This window comes from Cydia fagiglandana, chromosome 10 (genome assembly GCF_963556715.1).
Source record: "Cydia fagiglandana chromosome 10, ilCydFagi1.1, whole genome shotgun sequence".
NCBI classification, from domain to species: Eukaryota; Metazoa; Arthropoda; class Insecta; order Lepidoptera; family Tortricidae; genus Cydia; species Cydia fagiglandana.
Genome location: NC_085941.1, coordinates 14,984,237 through 15,006,354, shown reverse-complemented (window position 1 = coordinate 15,006,354; position 22,118 = coordinate 14,984,237). Strand labels below are relative to the sequence as shown.

Sequence of the window (22,118 nt, the reverse complement as noted above, 5' to 3'; positions counted from 1 at the left end):
TCCAAGTGTCTCCCTACTGGTATTGATTTCATAAATAGGTAATAAAACAACAATTTAACTAAAATATACATGTTATATTGACTTACAATGTTCAATTTGTATGTTTGTATTTGTATACATACCTTTCTACATTTTTACAGAAAAATGTCTTATGTTTAATTTTTATTTAATCTAAAGGCTAACTAATAAATAATAACATTTCTTAGAAAGAGCGAGATACAAACCAGGTAATTGTTTGTAATTATTTTTAATTATTTAATTACAATAATTAATATTTCAAAACGTATATGACTTTATTGCAAAATTTTTCATAGAGTCTGTGCGGAAACTCTAGCGTGTGATGTATTACCCCAGGTACCGGTGAAAAGATTTTTCAAAAACAGCAGATTTTCGTTTTACCTGATTTTCAATATACCTGATTTCCAAAAAAAACGTTTAGCGTCACCTTAATGAATTTTAGATTTTATATATAGCTCAATAGTGGGACCGGATTTTTGCACTATAAGTTTTGATAATTCTAAAGTTGAAAAAGTGATACTTATCTGATATGGGACATATTTTTAAGCATATTTGCAATATATGATGAAAAGTTAGAACGAGCGTTAGATATAAATTAGGTATTTATATATTTTTAGTAATGATTTTTTAATATTGAATTAAAGTGCAATGTTTAAGTTCCATTGTTTATAATATGTATGACGCTTTATAATGTAAAATTATTAGAAAATTTTTTAACGTGCTTCTTTATCAAACTACAATTAGCTTATTATTTTGTCGATATTGAATTAAAGTTTAATAAATCCACAACAACATATCTCATTTTTTAAGTTAATAGGCAAGCTAAAAAGCTAGAAGAATAAGATATATGCTCTAGAATTAATATGCGTTTTTTGTCCTATAAGATCTAATATTGAATTAGAGTCTGTAAAAATAAGTCTATTACTATAAAATAATATACGCAGCCATATTATGGAAAGTAAGAAATTTCTGCGTGTAGCTTGCATTGTAATAGTAAAATCTAGTTAAAAAGGCGCGAAATTCATACATACGCCGCGCTGGTCCGTCAGTCGCCGGCGCGGCGCTCGAGAGCCTATCATAGCCTACCTATACTTCGCCCCTCGCCCCACCTCCCGCTCAGTAACACTGTCTGTCTTTTCTTATCATTCATTTGTTTGTTTACCGTGCACATGTATAAATTATAGTTCGTTTTTTTTAGCATTAGAAAGAACTTGAAAGAAGGTAAGCGATCTTGGCATGTCTTTTAATTGAAAAACGCTTTTTAAAAATCAATAACTATTACTTATGAAAGCAGAAGAATATAAATGATCGTATTAGATTCATACTTGTTACATATTTGCCGTAACATATTTTTAAAATGTGTTTTTCAATTAAAAGACACATCAAGATTGTTTACCTAATTTCTAATGCTAAAAAAAACGAAGTATAGATGCGGACATTACGTGAAATTAAAATATCTTATTACGTAAAAATACCTACAGCTGGTCAATCAGATCTTGGCAGTAGAAAGAGGCGGCAAATTTGAAAAATGTAGGCGCGAAGGGATATCGTCCCATAGAAAATTTGTGTTTCGCGCCTTTTTTTAGTGACAAGATTTGATTGACCAGCTATATTTCATTATCTTGACTAATATTGTAATAAAAATGTACAAGATATTCACAACTATTTTTTACTATACATAGTTTGTAAAAAGAACGTCTCATTTCAAACATAGACAGAGAGAATCATCATACTATCTTTGACTTACACTAGTACTAGCACCCAAAAAAAAGGATGAATATAGTTTTTTGTTTTTATTTACTGACAAATGGTTTGACCAACTATACCTATTTCTGGTTCCTATTGTCATGTCCTGTCCTATTCAAGGTCAATATCATAATATATATATTATAAACCAACTGCTCAATATTACACGGTATACATCCTGAATATACAATAAGGTAAGTGAGGCCACTTACCTTATTGTATATTCCGTGTGAGCCGTATATGCCTATATACAGCCCACCTTAAATTAAAATGGTTTTTTTTAATAAACAGGATATGAAGTATGAAAAACTCACTCAAATAGGTTTCTCATTTATTTAAGTTTCTTCATTATACCAAAATAGTTATAAAAATATTACGATACTCTTGGAAAATATACCTTAAAAGTCCTATTATGGGCCTTATTGAACACTAGCAGTGTATTACTTAATCCCGCAAAAAATAATCATTTTGACAGTAGGTAATAACAGATTTTATTGTTTTTAACTTAAGAGTTATACATATACAAATAACAATATTTGATACTTCATAACAGGAGGATTTATTTATAATAAGTGAAAATAATTATTTTGGGCCTTAATAACTAAAGATATAAAAATTGTCTAGTTTACGCGAAAATAGTAGGTAACTAAACATAAATCTTTATTAGTTATAGTAGTATCATCTTTTAACATCTGGGGGCACGGCAGTGCCCCTGCCAAGACGAGCAAAGCGCAAGGGCACTATCTACCTTTTCTCGAAGCGCTTCGTCGTTTTTTGGAACCCTCATAACTTGGGGTTGGATTATACCAGATAAACAAAGTTCTCGGACTTATTAAGCATATCAATTGCATAGCTCTTATACTTTAGATTTTATTCATATCTAAAAACTTCGATTTCGTCACTGACTCACTCACTTGATGATCAACAATACCGGGTACTTCCTGAAGTCCTCTAAGAAGCTGAAATTTGGTATGTAAGATAGTTTTAGTACCCCCCATGCCCCCAGATACTTATTTCATGATTTTTAATAGTAAATCACCCCCAACCCTTTAAATTAGGGCATGGAAGATTGTCATAAGCAACTTAAAAAAAGAAGTGAAATCCCACCAAAAACATTTTGATGTAAAATGTTGCCCAAACGAAACCATAAGGCTCGCACTGTCAAAAAGTTATCAGATCTCTTGCCAAGCTTCTAACTCTACAAGCCCTCTAACTTTACTAGCCCTACACCAAAAGTATGTGGCTTGGCCGTTTCATTTTTACAAGAACTACTGTAAGTATAATACAAAAACCGCCCAAATGCGAATCGGACTCGCGTTCCAAGGGTTCCGTACATTACACAATTTTAACAATATATATTTTTTTAGAGAAAAGTGAGTAAAATGTCATTAAAAAACCCGTAGGGATCGGAAAACTAGGTACTTAAGTCCGACTCACGCTTGACTGCACATTTCTAATAGGTTTTTCTGGCATCTATAGGAAAAGAGCTAATATGTGTATTTTTTTCATAATTTTAGACCCAGTAGTTTCGGAGATAAGGGGGGGGGGGGGGAATGGTCATTTTTTGCGTATTTTCTTAAATAACTTCTAAACTATTTATTTTAAAATTATGAAAAAATATATCTGAGGTTCTCACAATGAGCCCCTTAATTTGATATATAACAAGATATAGTGTTTTTTTCTTCTATTTATCATTCATCTCAAAAGTGACCCCTTTATTTGTGACGTCCCACGGTCAAAGGTACCTTATGGCGGGTATGGAGTTATGCATACCCCAGTAATCTACAATAAATAAGCTATCGATAATACAAAAGAAGAGATATGATTTTTTGAAAATAATGTTGTGAAATGAGCAACTTTACGATACAGAAGTTTTAAGTTTAGCCGCCTAAAAAACTATGTTCCTGAAGTAAGTTACATAGTTGACTACAAATAATAATACCTTATATATCTGAGATTTAAAAAATGTTGCGACTTGTTCTGTAATGCAAATAGAAACCTTTGATATCGACTGATTTATGTGTATACTAACCAGTCTCTTGAAAATAAAGTTTTATTTCATTTTCACGATTTATTGCAATGAGCTCTCTAGATTTAAATTTTATCTATTAGAAAACGACACTGAGAGACAGTTTAAGCAAAAAACAATACCGATTTAGAGGTGAAAATGTATTTTCTGACTTTTTCATATAAAATCAGATAATTGAATATTTTTACTTTTAATGTAACACACAATCAATTTTTCTGAGCACATAATATGAAAGAAATTCAGTCATTCAAATGAAATAAATCCTAAAACCCCAACTAAATACTATATTTAACCCCTTATGCCACTTTAAACTTACATAACAATAACAGTATTTGCTCCATACATTTACGAAAAGGTACCTTATGGAAATAAATCTAATAATACATCACTACAAAACATCAATCACATTGAAGCTTTTATCTTTTATGAATAGAAAATATTAATTTACATTAAACTGCCACAAATTTAATTGGTTCTTCGTCATAATAATCTTAAAAAAGACCAATAATTTGTATGTAATGAAAAGGTACCTTGTGGTTAAGTTACATGATGAGGCATGATGATGATGGAACGGTTAGGATAAACTAATAATATTTTGGGGTAAAGATATTATAAATCGTCTATTTCTTATCAATAATATATTTTGGTTGCCATTGAAGACAAGCGGCATTGAGGTTCAATGACCTTAGATATTCCATAAGGTAATGCGTCGGGTATTGGCATTTTTCAGCAAACCAATGGCTGATTTATTGCATGCGACCAAACCAAATGAAGATTATTCTAGTTAAGAAAGACTTGACGAGAGTAACTTTAGTATAATAGCAGGCTACTTGGATTTATAATGTCGGTCGATGTACGGTTATAATATTTGCTAGGCGCCCCAACCAGAACTGAAATTATCAAATTAGTTTTGCAGAATGCTAATACAGTTCTCTACCAAACTTCTTTTCCCGTATTGACTAGTTTTTTTGGAAATTTTCAACCTTTTTTCCATAAGGTACCTTTTTACTAAACTCTGAGACGACGTTACTAGGCTTATAACTAACTTATAACAAAAATAAAAACAGGTAAACAAACGTTACGCATTAAGGTTTGAGATCACACAATAAAAAAAAATTGAGCATTTTTTCACCTCTTTACAAAACATTTCATAACTCCGAAACTAGAAACCCTCATAAGGTACCTTTTCCCGTGGAACGTCACATTTGAATTTCTATTATTTACTTTACATGTATGTTCTTGGGTTATAGACTTACATGTGTATACCAAATTTCAACTTATTGGTGCAGTAGTTACGGAGCAAATAGGCTGTGACAGACAGACAGCCAGACACACGAGTGATCCTATAAGGGTTCAGTATTCTTCCTTTTGAGGTACGGAACCCTAAAAATAATGAATTTAATAAATTTTTCACCTTATGCCCATGTGGCGGTAGCGAAACAGCCAAGCCACATATTTTGACTAAGGTGTAGAGTTAGTGAAGTTAGGGCTTGTAGAGTTTGAAGCTTGGCTCGACAAGAGATCTGACAACTTTTTGACAGTGCGAGTCTTATGGTTTCGTCTTAGCAACAATTTACATGAAAATGTGTTTGGTGGGATAATTTTTTACAGTATAAATATTTATTCGTAACAAATAAGTATTATATTAACATAATTTTGACAGTACATCTGGTGCTACATTACGACACCGGTGCTATAATAAGCACATTAAAACACTCCCTTTGGCCGTGTGTTAAAATTTGTCACTCGTTGCAAAATATCTATTTTTCGCACTTCTATCGTAAATACCTACCTATGTATTAACAAAAAAAGTCACTTGTAAATAGTTACTGCCTCTAAAAAGTATAAGTGCCGCAATGTTATTAGACTTTTTGATCTATAAACGTCTTTAGGTCAATAAAGCAAGTGATAAATTATTAGAGTTAGACCAAGAAAAAGTCTGCAGCAATTTTGACAGCCCACGCAGTGCAAGTGTTATTTATAAGTCATAATTTTATAGAAGTTTCTTCAAATCGACCTTATTAATAAGAGATTAAAAATATTCAAAATTATCTTAAAATATTTTAATCTAATATTTCATCTCATATGTTCAATAAGGCCCGGGACTGGACCTTTTTACCTGCACTGACAGTGGGCCTGCTTAGCAACAAGTACAAATTCAGAATAATTGGGAATAATAGGGAGCAACTGTTATTTTTGAATGCTGGGCCTTGTTACCCGCCGGGCCTGATATGCCTGCACTTCACCTACCTTATTTGTTTTACAAGGGGAAAAGTTGTTGATTAACCGCTCGTGCTAATATTGATACCCAAACAAGCGAAACATTTTTTTTATTAAATAGGAGGCAAACGAGCAGACGGATCACCTGGTGGTTAGCGATTACCGCCGCCCATGGACACCCGCAACACCAGAAGGGTTGCAAGCGCGTTGCCGACCTTTAAGATGGGGGTCTTTTAAGGTTTGAAGGTCGTATCGGACAGTTCATTCCACAGTTTGGCTGTGCGAGGCAGGAAGTACATTCACAAATTCAAACATTCTAAAATTGAAGCACGAGCGTAGCGAGTGGTTCGTAAAATTGAACCTTGAGCGTAGTGAAGGTTTCGAGGGACGAAGGTTAAATAAAATTTTCATCACATCAGCTCGTAAAGGCCCTCTTGATTTTTCGAAACGGATAAGAAAAGTGGCATTTAATTTGATGCAAATTTTGAGTTGTTTCCGTAGGTAAATTGGATCAGTTGGTTGGTAATATTGACTTTAAAATGATAAATATTGAATAACGTTAGTTTGAAATTGATTTTATGATAAAGTAAATATTATCGGAGATGATCGCTCTTAAAAAATATATGTCGCTAGTCATTTATAACCTAAAAGCGCCAAATTACGCAAAATTATATTGAAATGACACCTGTGTATTGAATTTGAAGAATACTTTAACAAGGGTAGTTATCTGTATGACAATGCACCTAAAATAATTTTCAAATGTATCTATTATTTCTATACTTAACACGATAACGAATTCTACGTAAACGAAACCGCGGGCAATCCCTAGTACATATAGAAATAAATAAGGGAAGGTAAGTTTCCATTAGTGTACTGTGTAAAATAACTATTTACCATTGATAATAATTTTATAAACGCTTTGCGTATTTTAAGGTCACCGCGCTAACCGCTAGCCCGCGACCGTCGATCGCTGCCTCCTGCCCCGGCGCACAGCGCGGCGCGCGAAAACGCCGCGCGTTTGAAATATAAGCTCGGAATGCATACTTACGTATCAGTATTTAGTGTCGCCGTGATTTTATATTTCTAATCTTTTGTGTGAGAAGTAAGATCTTTATTATGACCGTGTAATATTAACTCTACAGACTTTAATTCAATATTGGCTATACTGCTTAACCAGAAATCAATATCTAGACAAGCACATTGTCTACATTTCTAACTTTTTACATGTATACTAAGTTGATAGGTAATATCGTAATTTTGCAATATCAGCTACTCTAATTCTGTATTTACATAATAATTCGTGTTTTTACGTTCACCAGAAAGCAGCTGTTCCAGATTTCTAAAAACCGAATATTGTGAATAAATTAAAGTGTTATTGAATATGTTAAAGTTTTTTGTAACTTTAATTTTATATTTACATAGTTATTTAGCAAAAATTGAAATATTTAAATATGGCCGAACGCTCCACCTAAAATTTTCTAACTTTTTACATGAACGTTATTTAACATGCTTACAATAACATATCAAAAAAGAAAAAACTTTAATGTTATCAAAACCCATTTTTGTTCCACCGCTGGTCTAATAATGGTAATATGATAATGTGCTATTAAGACCATGACGTAATACGTAAATCAGGAATTTTTTAAAGCATTTATTATTCTGAATTTTAGACGTTTTCAAACTTTGACCAATGATGTATATCTCACTGTTGGTAGTAAAAAAATAAAAGTAGTTAGCACTAAAATAATCAATTGGCATTGTTATCAATATCGATTCGAACATACAAATATACCGATATCCATTTAACGAAATTAGAGAAGAAACAGAACGATATTTTTTAAATTTATAAAATTATAAACAAATAGGATATAGCTAAGAGATACTTTATTTTGTGATGAAAGTAGTGTTATATTATAAGAAAGTTATTTTCGTATATAGCTAAATGTGAATACAAAAATGTACAGTGGAATGCCAAAAATAGATCGGTTCCAAAATATTCCAGTGTATAAATGGCTACTAGATGTATGATTTATCAGATTCCTGCTATACCGGATTTCAAAATTACCTTAAAATCTCTTAAAGTAATCAGGTGAAGAGAAAAGTAAAATAAAGGTATTTTAAAAAGGAGCGCTAAAATATTGTCGTATTTACATATACGTTGACGACCGTCAGCCTCGTGGAGACTTTAGAAAAACTAGCGCCTCTACAGTTCGTTATTTTAGCATTAGAAAAAAGGTAAACAATCTTGATGTGTCTTTAAATTGAAAAACACGTTCTAAAAATAAGTCACGGCAAATATGTAACAATTATGAATCCAATACGATAATTATATTCTTATGCTTTCATAAGTGATAGTTACTGATTTTTAAAAAGCGTTTTTCTTTTAAAGGACATGTCAAGATCGCCCTTCTATTCTATTCAAGACCTTTTTTCTAATGCAGGCACTTTCGGTATTCCGAAACTTAGTTAACATAACTAAAGGGGGCACTGATTAACAGTCCGCCGGACGGTATCGGCCTGTCAGTTAGAACTATATTTTGACAGTTCCGAACAACTGACAGGCCGATACCGTTCGGCGGACTGTTAATTAGTGGGCCCCTCAACTCTGTTTTATCACAATGCCAACGTTAGGAGGCGGATACATTTAAAATTATCTAAAGATCAGTCTCTCTGATTTCATAAACCGCTTCGCCAACATTCTCTTTTTCAACCAGCGCTTTCTTTACGACCTCTTCATCTTTATATACTAGCGAACTGGGCCGTTTTCTATTCGGACTCTCGGTGACTCCGTTCACATTTTTCAGCGGAGATCGAAGCGATTCATTATTCACGGCCAGATTCCCGATCGAGGAGGTGAGATCCGACGGAACGTTGCCGTCGAGGCAGTACAGGAGGGAATCTGATATCTCTTCTTTATCTTTGGAAGTGTTGAGTATGGACAAGTCGACGGGGGTAGCGGTTAGTACGGATCTGCCGAGAAGGTACTCACGGAAAGGCTCCGTGAGTGACCGGGATCGCTCTTGGGTGAGTGTTATCCTCGGAGGTTCTAGCGTGGCGTTGAGGTCGTCGATCGTGGGGCGGGGGTGGTGGATGATGAAGCGGGTGGCGTGTGAGCGCAGCGGGCTGATGTCGCCCGCGGACAGGGAACGCCCGTCGAACGTTCGGGAACGGGGTATTGATCTGCAAAGATATATAAGCACAGAATAAATAATAGTACTAAACTGAAAATCGTAGTTCAAGAACAAAAAAGTAAGACAATGTTGCCACTTTTTACTTTTTTAAATAATAGGAGTAAAATTACCAATAAATAATCTTAGCGTGTTTATTTATAAAAAGTAATTTACTATTTTACAAACAATTTATTGCAGTTGGCAACATTGTCTTACTTTTTTTGGTCTTGAACTACAATTTTCGATATTTTTTTTTTATTATGTATCAATAAATCATTTGTTGATACATAAAGATTTATTTCGATTTAGGTACAGAAGATTCACTCTCTAAACGCGTCTGTTACGATCAGGACAGATATGACCGCTAGGTGGTGCAAGCGACACGCGCGGCTTATGGCTAGCCACCAAAATTGGTGTGGGATGGATGTACTTGTATAGCTACTTTATGCGACGCGCTGATATAAGTAAATATGTTTATAAACAACGGTTTTTTGGGCCCTGTGTCATTGTGCGGAGTGTTGGTGGCTTTGTGTCATGTGTGTGTCATTGAATCCACAACAGAAACTTAAATAAACTGCTGATTTATTGTTCACACAGGCCTAGGCCCAGCCCAGAGACACCAGACAGAGTTCGAAAAACTCGCGCGGCTAGAAGATGTTGATGTCAACTTAAGCCAGTCTTCTCCGAGACCACGGGGACAACGCCGTCCTCGAAACGTCGGAGGTAAATCTTAAAACTTAAATACGCGATTAACTCCCGTTGTGTAGTTTCGAAACGTCTTACCTTTCACAAGAGAACGTAGACCTCGTGTCGTCATCCGAAGACACAAAATCACTGTCATTGTCTCGCGCCAACCCCAGCGCACTCTCACTCGCCGCGTCCCGTTCCGGCCTCGTCGCCGTCCCGCTGACGTCTCGCTCGCACGCGGCGTCTCGCTCGCACGCGGGGTCCCGCTCACACGCCGCGTCGCGCTGCTCGCACGTGATGATGAGCGGTTTACGTGACCGCGGCGTCATTATGGACTCCTGCAACACGTCAGTGAAGCTGTCAGCGGTGACGACTGGTCTGTAAGGGCCTGGCCACGATATTGCGCGACTGACTTCGGCTAAGGCGAAAACCATAGGTGGGAACGAAAGGTCCAACCGCTGTGTCTCGCTCCAACCTATAGTTGTCGCCTTAGCCGAAGCCAGTCGCGCAATATCGTGGCGCCTGGCCACGTATCGTATCGTTCGTGGCGGTCTTGTGACGTTAAAGCTAGCTACGATCACTTGAGCGGATTCATAGAGTGTATTAGATGTGTAAAATGTAGGACATATTCAGGTTTTGAATTTGAGTACTAAAAATGCTTCTGTACAATATACGGTTACTCTGGTTGTCAAAAGTTGACAAAACGTTCAGTTATGTCATCTACTTCAGCTGTCAACAAATATCCAAGAAATCTTAGCTTCGAATTTTGTGTACTATTCTAGCTTTTTTCTATAAGGCATGGCTGCAAAAATTAATATTGAAAGTAACAAAAAGCAAACATAATTAATTATGATGTTATGAAAGACTTAGAAAGAATAGAAAGATGATAACTTTGAGGATATTAAGAAGTCAGTAACAAACACGGACACAATGATTAAACAGCAAGGAATAAAGTATAAAATAGCAAGCAAAAGTCAGTCTTTCTGACATTGGCATAAGGTTTAATTTTCAAGTAGTGTTTTCAAATAGGTTAAAAATGTCGTTATTCCTCGCTGCACATTAAACAATGATGACATTAGACATGCAAACAAACCTGCATAGCCTTTGACAGTTTCTGCGTAGATTTCGTTATAGGAGACATCGAGGCCCGTCTAAAGTTAACCGTGTAAGGCGTGGCACAGTCTTCTATAATAGGCGCCTCCGCTATGCCCGGTGTGCTTGTCAAATAGTGCAACCGGAATTCTTCGTTGGGCCTTTTCTTTGGAGTCTCTTTGATCGGACTGTCATAAGACAAGTCATTTTCTGAATCTTGCTCATCGAAACATGAGACGCACGAAGTTGGTGTGCCTTTTATAACCGTGTTCCGCTTCTGGTATTTCTTGTTTATATTCTGCGATGCGGATAGTAGTTTTGAACGGAATAGTCTAGAGGCTTTCTTAGCATTTTTAGGCGTTTCTTCACAATCCATCACGCTTAAATTCGGTTCTGATACAAATTTGGGACTAGTTTTCTTTCTTCTACTAATAGCTCCTTCGGATAACGTACTTTCGTTGCTAGCGTCTGAATCGTATTCATCATCATCCAACGATTCGGAACTTGCAATTTTATGGGCCAGGTTTTTAAGAACAATGTTCTTATGTAGCATTTCGTTTTTGTCATCAAGGCGTTTCTTTTTCTGGAAATAAGGCATGCGTTAGATGCGGGTTATGGGCGGAAAGTTAGAGAGAGAGATAGAGGGATGAATCACAATGCGAACACACAATGTTAGTAGTTGATATTCATAAAAGTTGTATGACATTTAGTTTATTTCAGCACTAATTATTCATTTTACTTTTTTGAATATCAATTTAAAGTTATTATTGACAAAACAAAAGCACATGATGCTGACGATACAAGTACGTATAAGCTTTGCTGGTCTTTTGGTGCCTACTAGATAATAATTAGAGAGAAATGTTTGTGGAATTTCGAAAATCCATTGCAAATGTAGAGATTACCCTAACTAAGTAGAGCATATCGTAAGTCACGGCAAATTATGAGAGCGCGGCCGCATATTTATATCCCTATACATTCATAAATTACGTAATTTCAACGAAAAAATTCGTACTTTGATCCACCATTTCCTATCTCTATCGCACGCGAATAATTAAATTGCTGTCTCGCCGATGATACCGGCGGTCAATGCCTCTGCGCACTGTGTAGTATAGCGCTCAGTGTGCAGCTTCGCAGTTAACAAGTAAATGTCATAGTGACGTCTCATTAATTAACTTAGTAGATCGATCGATATTCACTACGATTTAAACATACCTCTTCAATGGAATTGATAGTGGAGCCGGATCCTTTCTTGGGCGTTTTGTTTAGGAGCCCCTTGTTGAAAATGTGCCTCTTGATGGAGTCGCCGAAACTCCTAGAGCCCGCGACTTTGCCCGTCCTTTGGATCTGTATTGGTGTGCCTATAAATAGAGATATAAGTCTGATACATAACTCTGGTAGTGCAATCTGGTGGTATCGTCTTGGGTCGTCCCATTCGTTTTTCGTCAAGTTCTTAAAATTGGTCCTATTCTGCTTTCGTCACTCATTCTACATTGAAAGGCACCGACGATTGTGATGAATGTAGAATGGGTGACGAAGAAAGAACTTGACGAAAAACGAATGGGACGACCCAAGACGATACCAATCTGGTGAGGTGCAATAATCATATAAATAGGTCGATCCGATTGGTTGGGCGATAATTGGGGAATATTATTTTGTGTGCACAAGGATCTCCCACAACATTACCGATTCTACGCTGATTTTATCTAAAGGCGGTATTCCACCAGTGTGCGGTAACTGTGCGACATAAGTATTTTTGTACTGAATATGCTTGTGCCGCACAGTGCCGCACACTGGTGGAATCTCGCCTTAACAGTTGCAAGTACCTAATTGGGTGAGAAAAAGTGTACGGGGCACAAATCCTTCTAGCATTTAACGAAAAATGTGGGGCACATCCCAGACCACACCGCCACATGGAAAGTTATTTTGCAAGTCTTGTCAGTTTAAAATTACATACATAAAAGGATGTGAACCTTGAACATTCGCATAACCTCCTACACATTCGCGCAATACAAACACCTGCAAATATACGCACAATTTACAAATCATCGTACGAATGTCTTATAAAATGGACGAATGTGGATAAACGTGCCTCGCGCGGCCGGGGCACGTCTACACTGCACTGGCCGTTTTGTGCGCGAGGAAATTGCCTCGCGTAATCTCGTTCTGTGTAGACCCGGCTGATAACGCAACCATACTGTCAAGAATCGCTAAGAGCAGGAGAGAGACGGCAAAGGTGGTCGCCGACTTCTGTTAGGGCATGGCAAATAAAGAATAAGATACGAATGTATGCACGGTATAAATAAATAAGTTTAGCTTACCATATCCGTTCTGCCGGTTGAAGTGTTTGATGAGCCGTCGCTTGTGTGTAGACTCGGGTAGGGCTTGTATGTGCGCGTATAACTGTGCTAAGGCTGTGTCGGTAGGGTTGGACGAGTTCTCTGCTGCCGTTCGACCTCGGTCCACAAATGTGTACACCGTATTTGCTGCCGTTCTGGAATGTTAATATAATATTGTTAACACTGAGCACCTAACGTAAAGCACAATGCGTTTAGTGGATTGATTCCAAAACTTATTTGTCGATTTTTTTAAGATCGAACTTTCACACTCAATTTTCAAATTTGTAGGCTTAACTTGCGAAAAATGCGAATCAAACTTACGCTCTAAGGGCGCCATACCATACCACACACATTAGGATAGAGTAATCGTTTTAACCTTTATAGAGACAACCTTAATTTTATTACTATATTTATTTGTTGTTAGAATTAATAAAAGAGACACTGAAATTTTTATTTTTTAATATTTATCAATTAGGACGGTATCTCACTTTATTATTAAACAAAATGTGAGACGCAAATATACATTGCACCAAGAAATTGGACAGGTGGAATACCAGCCTAAGGTGTTCAACTGTTCTCGTCATACTCCCTGTAAAATGGATGATAAAGGCTCAACAATGGTAAGTAGTAGTAGTAGTAATCACTTTATTGTATACAACACAGGTTTACATAATATTTACAGAAATAAAGGTACAAAGGTACTGGCTATGGGAACACCTAAACATCTTGTTCACCTTCTTATACGACTTTATGAGGAAGGAACAGCTTCAGCGAGAACGGACGACGTATTGTCGAATCACTTTCATCCGAGTGCCGGGGTCCGTCAAGGCTGCATTTTATCGCCCCTGCTGTTTAACACCTATACGGAACTCATTATGAGGATATCACATGAGAATTGGACGGACGGAATCACTATTGGAGGCTATACAATATCCAATTTGCGTTATGCAGATGACACCACCCTGTTTGCTACTAGCATCGAAAAAATGGAAACCCTGCTAAACAAAATGGAACAAGTTAGTTTTGATTTCGGTCTAAAGATAAATCGCAGCAAGACGAAGGTTATGATTGTCGACCGAGCTAACAACAACTCGCCCGAAGTCACTAAAATTGCGAATTGCGACGTCGTTCAATCATATATCTACCTTGGGGCACTCATAACAAACAGTGGTGGATGTGCGGATGAAATCAAACGACGCATGGCTATCACCAGGTCAGCCATGGATCGGCTCAGAAAAATATGGAGAAACAGAAACATCACAAAGGCCACTAAATCATTTTTAAGAAAAAAAAACCGACTTCCATGGGGGCCGATGAAAGATTATTGTAGATGGTACACTATGTAGAAAAGGAGGTAAAACCACCCACTTTTTTACTAGCATTTCGCTTCTGTATAATGGCTCCTCTACAGGATGGGCCAACGCCGGCCACTCCAAGGGACGCAGCCATGCACTATCACTTGCTCCCTCTAACGCATAAATGCGTCCCTTGGAGTGGCCGGCGTTGGCCCATCGTGAAGAGGAGCCATGAGGGTCGTAGTTCTAGCCTAACCTAACCCACTCCTCAGATAGCAGTTCGGTTCTGTGCGGATCGCAGTTCGAACCTAATCAAACCCACTTTTCAAGTAGCATTTCGTTTCTGTAAGGCTCGCAGTTCTAACCTAACCTAATCCTTGTTCGGTTCTGTGAGGATCGCAGTTCAAACCTAACCTAACCCACTTAATGGCGCATGCCGTGCGGTGTACGGGGGTTTAAGCGGGAGGGGCTAGTAAGATTGGCATCATCTCATCGTACTTTATACCTACATTAATTTTATGGTAGGTAATCATAGTTGTTTATTTAGTTAAGGTATCATAGTGGTTTTCTGGGTCAAGGTCCGGGTCCGAGTCCGGGTCAGACTCCGGGTCCGTGTCCGGGTCCGAGACCGGGTCCGAGTCCGGATCCGAGTCCGGGTCCGAGTCCGGTTCTGAGTCCGGGTCCGAATCCGGATCCGACTCCAGGTCCGGGTCCGAACCGGATCCGGGTATGAGTCCGAGTCCGGGTCCCAGTCCAAGTCAAAATCGAAATTCGTAATCACCAAACGTGTACCATGCGTCATTGAAGAGTTCTGTTCTGGTCATCATCAGCAGTTCCACTTCATCAAATGCGACAGTTTTTAATGTAAATGCTTGATTTTATGATGAAAATACAAAAAAATCTATACGTATGCCTTTAATATTTGAGGACTCGATTCCTCATGGATCCCATCATCAGAACTCGAGCTTGACAAAAATGTGGCTTAAAAACTTAACTTGCTTAACGAACATAACGAAAAGGAAAAATCGCCAAACGTGAACTATGCGTCGTTTAAGAGTTCTGTTCTGATCATCATCAGCAGTTCCACTTCATCAAATGCAACAGTTTTTAATGAAAATGCTTGATTTTTTGATGTTAATACAAAAATCTCTATACGCATGCCTTTAAGATTTGAGGAGTTCCCTTGATTCCTCATGGATCCCATCATCAGAACTCGAGCTTGACAAAAATGTGGCTTAAAAACTTAACTTGCTTAACAAACATAACGACGAGGACAAATCGCCAACCGTGAACTATGCGTCGTTGAAGAGTTCTGTTCTGATCATCATCAGCAGTTCCACTTCATAAAATGCAACAGTTTTTAATGAAAATGCTTGATTTTCTGATGTAAATACAAAAATCTCTATACGCATGCCTTTAAGATTTGAGGAGTTCCCTTGATTCCTCATGGATCCCATCATCAGAACTCGAGCTTGACAAAAATGTGGCTTAAAAATTTAACTTGCTTAACAAACATAACGAAGAGGACAAATCGCCAACCGTGAACTATGCGTCGTTGAAGAGTTCCGTTCTGATCATCATCAGCAGTTCCACTTCATCAAATGTCACTTTTTTGGATGTATATGCTTGATTCGTTGATAAAAAACCAAAAATCACTATGTGTATGCCTTTAAGATTTGAGGAGTTCCCTCGATTCCTCATGGATCCCATCATCAGAACTGGATTTTGACAAAAACGGGACCAATCTGTATGCATATACATTCAATCAAAAAAAGAATTTTCAAAATCGGTCCAGTACTGACGGAGTTATGGAGTAACAAACATAAAAAAAAATAAAAAAAATAAAAAAAAACATACAACCGAATTGATAACCTCCTTCTTTGAGATTTGGAAGTCGGTTAAAAACGACTTGTCAGGGCATTAGTGTTTCCCATATTTCTTTATGGTGCTGAGACGTGGACTCTAAGGGAAAGCGAGAAAAAGAAGATCGATGCTCTAGAAATGTGGTGCTGGAGAAAAATGCTTGGCGTAACCTGGACTCAGTTCCGAACCAACGTCTCAATTCTCCAGGAACTTGGTATTAAACAACGTCTTTCTTCCATCGTCCAGTGTCGTATTCTCACTTTCTTTGGACATATTACGCGTCGAGATGATACATCTGTGGAACGACTTGTAGTGCAGGGAAAAGTCGAAGGCACAAGGCGCGGTAGGTCACCAATGCGTTGGTCAGACCTAGTCAAAAGTGCATTCAATGAACCACTCCATGAATGTACAAGAAGGGCTACAGTACAGGAGGAATGGCGACGGATTGTGAAGCTTGCCACCGGCCCTGACATGACGACCACGACCACTCTGACAAGAGTGTGACGACAAAGAAGAAAGGTACAAAGGCGAACTTATCCCTGTAAGGGATTTCTTCCACCCCAGAGAGTCTCTTCTAAAAAAAAAGTTAAAAGTTTCTTTCTTTTTTCTTAGGATGATCATCTACAGGAATGGAATCCCAACAAGCGGTTTACATTCTCGTGCGAGCCACGAGCCGAGCCGTGAGTCGAGCCACGAGACGCGAGTGTAAGCGGGGGGCTTGTGGCTCGTCTCGCGGCTCGGCTCGCGAGGAGGAGCGGTTTCTTGGGCACGAGCCATAGGCGCCGCGAGCCGAGCCACGAGCCGCGAATATAAACCGGCCATAAGAATGTAGTTACATACTTATCGGACACGCTCTCGTCGAGCCGGGCCTCCCGCGCCGTGAAGTAGGCGCGCGCGTCCGTGGCGAGCTGCGGCGGCGCGCGGAACAGCCGCCCCGAGCGCCGCACCATGAAGCTGATCACGGGGGACAGCGCTATCGCGTCCGCGTGGAACGTTTCCGGCGATAACTGGAAACACACAAATACAGGGTGTAATCGTTAAGTGTAGACAGGTGATAATTCCGTAAATATAACAGATATCAGAAAACTTCAAATTGATATCGAAAGTACGTTACCCGATGAGTAAAATTACATTAGTAACTTTTTTAAATAAAAGCAGAAATATCCCAAGCATCAACTTCAAACCCTCCCATACATTTAGTACGACGCCTCACCCCTCAAAGAACGTCGGTGTTGTAAGAGATAAAACTGCTATTATTTTAAAATTGTTATTAACGTAATTTTACTCATTGGGTAACGCACTTTCGATATCAATTTGAAGTTTTCTGATATCTGTTATATTTACGGAATTATCGCCTGGCCACACTTTAACGATTACATCCTGTATAGGTTTGAAACATAGAGGTACAATAATACAGGGTGATTCAGGAGACGTGAGCAGGACTAACACTGCGCATTTCGTAAATAATAACCAACTGTTTCGTATCAGTATTAGTGAGTTTAACGTTAACTTTGTAGTCACGTTGAAAAAAAAAAGTTATTAATTTATTTACGACATGCATGGTCACCCTAAAATTAGAATACCAAACTACCGATATTCTGTGTCAAATTGAATGTCATCACTGTCATCACGGTCTGGTTACTTTTGAAAACTCGTATCTCACCAAGTTTGACAGTTCATTTTCTTCGTTATCAAAATGCTGTCATTACGATAAAAAAGGTTTTATGTTTATTAATTAGGTTTTGTAGGGTGACCAAGAGTGTAGAGAATTAAATTTGCCCTCACAAAAAAGTTAAAAAATAGGAAAAAGTGTGGTTGTTTCACCTAAATACTACGGTGATCGATCAATTATCAGTTACTGAGTGTGTAGGATTAGTCCTGCTCACGTCTCATGAATCACCCTGTATAGAGATGAAACGGGGGAGGGGCCAAACGACCGAACGAGATGCACTTATGGAACTTTCAGTAGGAGTAGCAGAGAAAGCGGTATTATTGCTTGTCCTTGTCACAGTCTCACTTTTTGTTTGTTCGCCACCATTTATTTAGTATGGTTTATGGTGGGCAACAAATAACCCGACCGAATTACGTAGATTGTTTTTGGTGTGTTGTCAAGAATGTTAAAACTTTTTTTTAATATTGTCGCATTGCGTATGTTTTGTCCCTCACGGAGGCACGCGTATACCACTTCTATAGGATGCTACCTTCTATGGATTGAAATCTTAATTTAATATTTACAGACGCCAGCAAACACTGAGCTCGCAGGCCCTATGCGACTCTTTTCAGGTCATGGTCACACGAAAAATTTACACTTAGACCAGGGGGCTATTAGAAGCCCAATGACTATATTTTAACCCCTTTCCGGGCTTAATATGATTTATCGACATGCACATGCTTATCAATAGAATTTCAACCTCAGAGTGCACATTTTAGGTTCAAAATCATTTTTCTTTCGCAAAATGTGACTCATCATCAAATGAATCACAAAAACTTAATTATTTATTTATTTTAATTCTTTGCAACCTGGAGAAAGGTTAAACGGCCAAGGTAGTTTGGCCTACTCACCTTTCTTGGGCACAGTAAGTGGGGTGTGAACATAGTAGCCAGTGTGTCCGGCGACATTCTGTTTGAAGCCTCGTTGTCCGCCACCAGCGTGAGCAGGGTGAGGAGTCGTTGTAGAAAGTTGCGGTGCAGCGGGGCCAGGAGGAGAAGTAAGAGCTGTAGGGCTGTGAGCAGCTTGGGCTCTGATGATTCCAGGTTTGGGGGATATTGGGCTGTGGACAGAATGGTAATCATAATTAAAAAAGCTGATATCAATGATAGATTGCATTGCGAAAGAGAATTAATTCAATAAGTTAAAATACCCAATTTTTAATTGTATGGTAATTTAAATTATAAGAAAATTAACAGATTCAGTAAGTATTGAATATTTTAAAGATTTTTGTTTTATTCACATAGAAATTTGACATACCAAATAATTCAGTAACAATAATTCAATGGAAGTAAAATAAATATACTTTATCACACCAGAAAAGAAAATAAATTCAAAAAACTTTGCAATGTAAATAAAGGTAGCAACAGGCAGTATCTTATTGCTGTAAACAAAACAACAACAATTAATCATGATGATGATGCTTATGTCCATGGGTGACAATGACCGTTTCCCATCATGCGGCTTGTCTGCTCATTTGCTGACTATCACATAAAATAAAAATAAAAGATCAGCACAAAAAGTTAAAAAAATTCACTACCACAAATAAATTACAATAATAAGAAAATTACACATTCATTATGCAGACAGTATGTATGTGTATACAATCAAATAATTTCTGTGAGTACTTTTCTATAAATGAAAATTTCTACTAGGACTAGTCATTCTAAAACCTCAATTGCACAAAAAAAATCTAAAGAACATACCAGCTAAAGTACAATAAGTCTGATAATACTGATCCATCAGTAACGGCTGTGGCAGCTCAGCAAGGAAGCCCTTCAGAACTGATGCACAGTCATGCACCGTGAACCTGCCTTCCTCCAGCCCGAGGCTTGAGCCATCGAGCAGCAGCTGCTTCAGCTCCTGCTGTCTCGTGAGGGAGCCGGTGCGGCGGAAGATGCCTTCTTGAGTTACATCTGAAATTTGATAAGTTTTGATCAGGAAATAATATCTACGGGGTCCTTAGAATTAGAAATACTAAACTAGTAAGTTTAGGTTTTCAATTTGCATTTAAATTAAAAACATAAATAATATCCTGCAATTATAAAACTTATTTTCAAAGAATCCATAAATTGGTTGAAATTCTAAATAAGTTAGTCCCCCAGTAGTCATGGTGCAATTTAATAATATATTACAAAACTATAATTATAAATGAAATATACTTACTTTCTGGCAATGACAAGAAATCAATCAATTCGTTGAGCCTCAGGATACCATCCTCAGTAATGGAGCTTGGTTCTGCACCAATCTTTGCACCACTGCCATTGCTCTGTTGACTAGAACTAGGCACCGAATTCTTTATTCTCTTATGAAAATTCCATCTAAATTGCTTTGGTTTATCAGTTGAACAATCAACACTGGAATAAACATAAAAGTTCAATGTAAAAATTGCTATTATTGAGAAGAAACCATGTTGAATATAATTTGTTGTAACTACTTACTCGTCTGTATTTATGTCTACCACAAAGGATAGATGCATGCGCACTAATGTAAAGAATTGATCTAAGTTCTCTTTTCGCAGTCTTTCTATCAGTAATTCGTCCGGGGAACCCATTTTATTTTATTATACTTTGCACATGGTCTACAAGACTACTCAGTTCGGTAAAATCGTAATTTGACACATGTTTTACACAATATCACAAATTTATACAAAGGCAGCTTTTTATAACAATTGTTTTTGTATAACTAACATAATATACTATATTAAATACGATATTATTCTAATGTATTTTCCTTTTTGTTGCGCCCGTTTCATTGTTTTCAAACGTCAAGTTTGTCACAACGGCCAAACGACGTTCTGAAACTATTTCGTACTATCATTTTTATCAAAGAGAATAATATAATCACTAATTTTTATCTCCAAAAATGTAAAATTAAAACAAATAAAATCTAAATAATTGTAAACAAAGAAATATAATACGGTCAACATTGGAAATTGCCCGATTCATGTCAGTTGTTAGGGTGATATTCCACCTGTAAAATGTGTATTTGCATCTCACATTTTGCTTAGTGAGATAGAGACGCAAGGCACAGGACCAAGATATTGGACAGGTGGAATACCAACCTTAGACAGATATTTCAAGAATAAACTGGCAACATGCAACGTTTGACAAAGGCTTGACCAATCACAATGGGCGTATTGACAGTAAAACCACAAAATAGATAAGTACAGAAGTCAATCACATGTATGTACTTTACTTTTCATACCTACGCTCGGCGGTCGCTCTAGGGTTGCGATTGTTGCGAACTATGACTTATGCACAAAAACTATCGTGGTAGTGGCACTCGTAACTATCATATCGTATCTAGTATTTAGTTGTTTGATTTATTGTTGAGGATGAAACGGGAAGAATGGAAATATAAATTAATAATAACATTAATAACTCAAATAGGTATTTTAATTTTAATGTCATTGTTATATTACAAATTTGCCACAGAAAATATCTTGCGATGATTCCGAGATTGGCGAAATACACGATTATTATATTTTTAAGTGTAATAAATTCGCATTCTCATGTACAATGTAATAAATTCGCATACGCATTCTCTCTGAAACCACTGGTAGCTTAAAAAACGACAATTCACCGTTTAATGTTGAATTTAAACAACCGTCCACTGTACAGTTATAATAACTTTTTGTTTTGTTTCTCCATTATTGCACAAAAAAGTTCACGGACGCGTGTCTCAAGCGGATGGCACTCGCGCTCGCACTGGTCCCAACTGGTCCGAGATATCGTGTCCGTGAGCAGTGTCTATTTGTGCGTTGCTCGAGCGCGCTTTGTATGAAGGTTGATTTCTGTACCTATCTGTTTTGTGGTAAAACATTAAAAACCGCAAAAATGTGCAAAATGGGACATTAATTTCCCTGAATGTTACTATTATTATATAGGTGTTTCAAATTGGAAGTAGAATTTAAATGGCTATTTTTAAACGGTTTTATTTTTATGTAGACAC

General features: G+C 37.4%; 2 protein-coding genes across 2 annotated transcripts in view; both read right to left on the bottom strand.

The window, feature by feature from the left end:
• The window catches only part of LOC134667950 (delta-1-pyrroline-5-carboxylate synthase), a 267,662-nt gene that overhangs the window by 103,560 nt on the left and 141,984 nt on the right, over positions 1-22,118 (bottom strand). The gene's annotated exons all lie outside the window — the stretch shown is intronic.
• On the bottom strand, positions 7,601-20,864 carry LOC134667935 (uncharacterized). Its single transcript, XM_063525356.1, is given in 11 exon segments — positions 7,601-9,193; positions 9,517-9,520; positions 9,938-10,208; positions 10,964-11,545; positions 12,175-12,320; positions 13,281-13,453; positions 17,297-17,463; positions 19,019-19,227; positions 19,871-20,080; positions 20,331-20,521; positions 20,606-20,864. Coding segments are annotated over 11 exon segments (2,592 nt in total). The 5' UTR covers positions 20,719-20,864; the 3' UTR covers positions 7,601-8,667.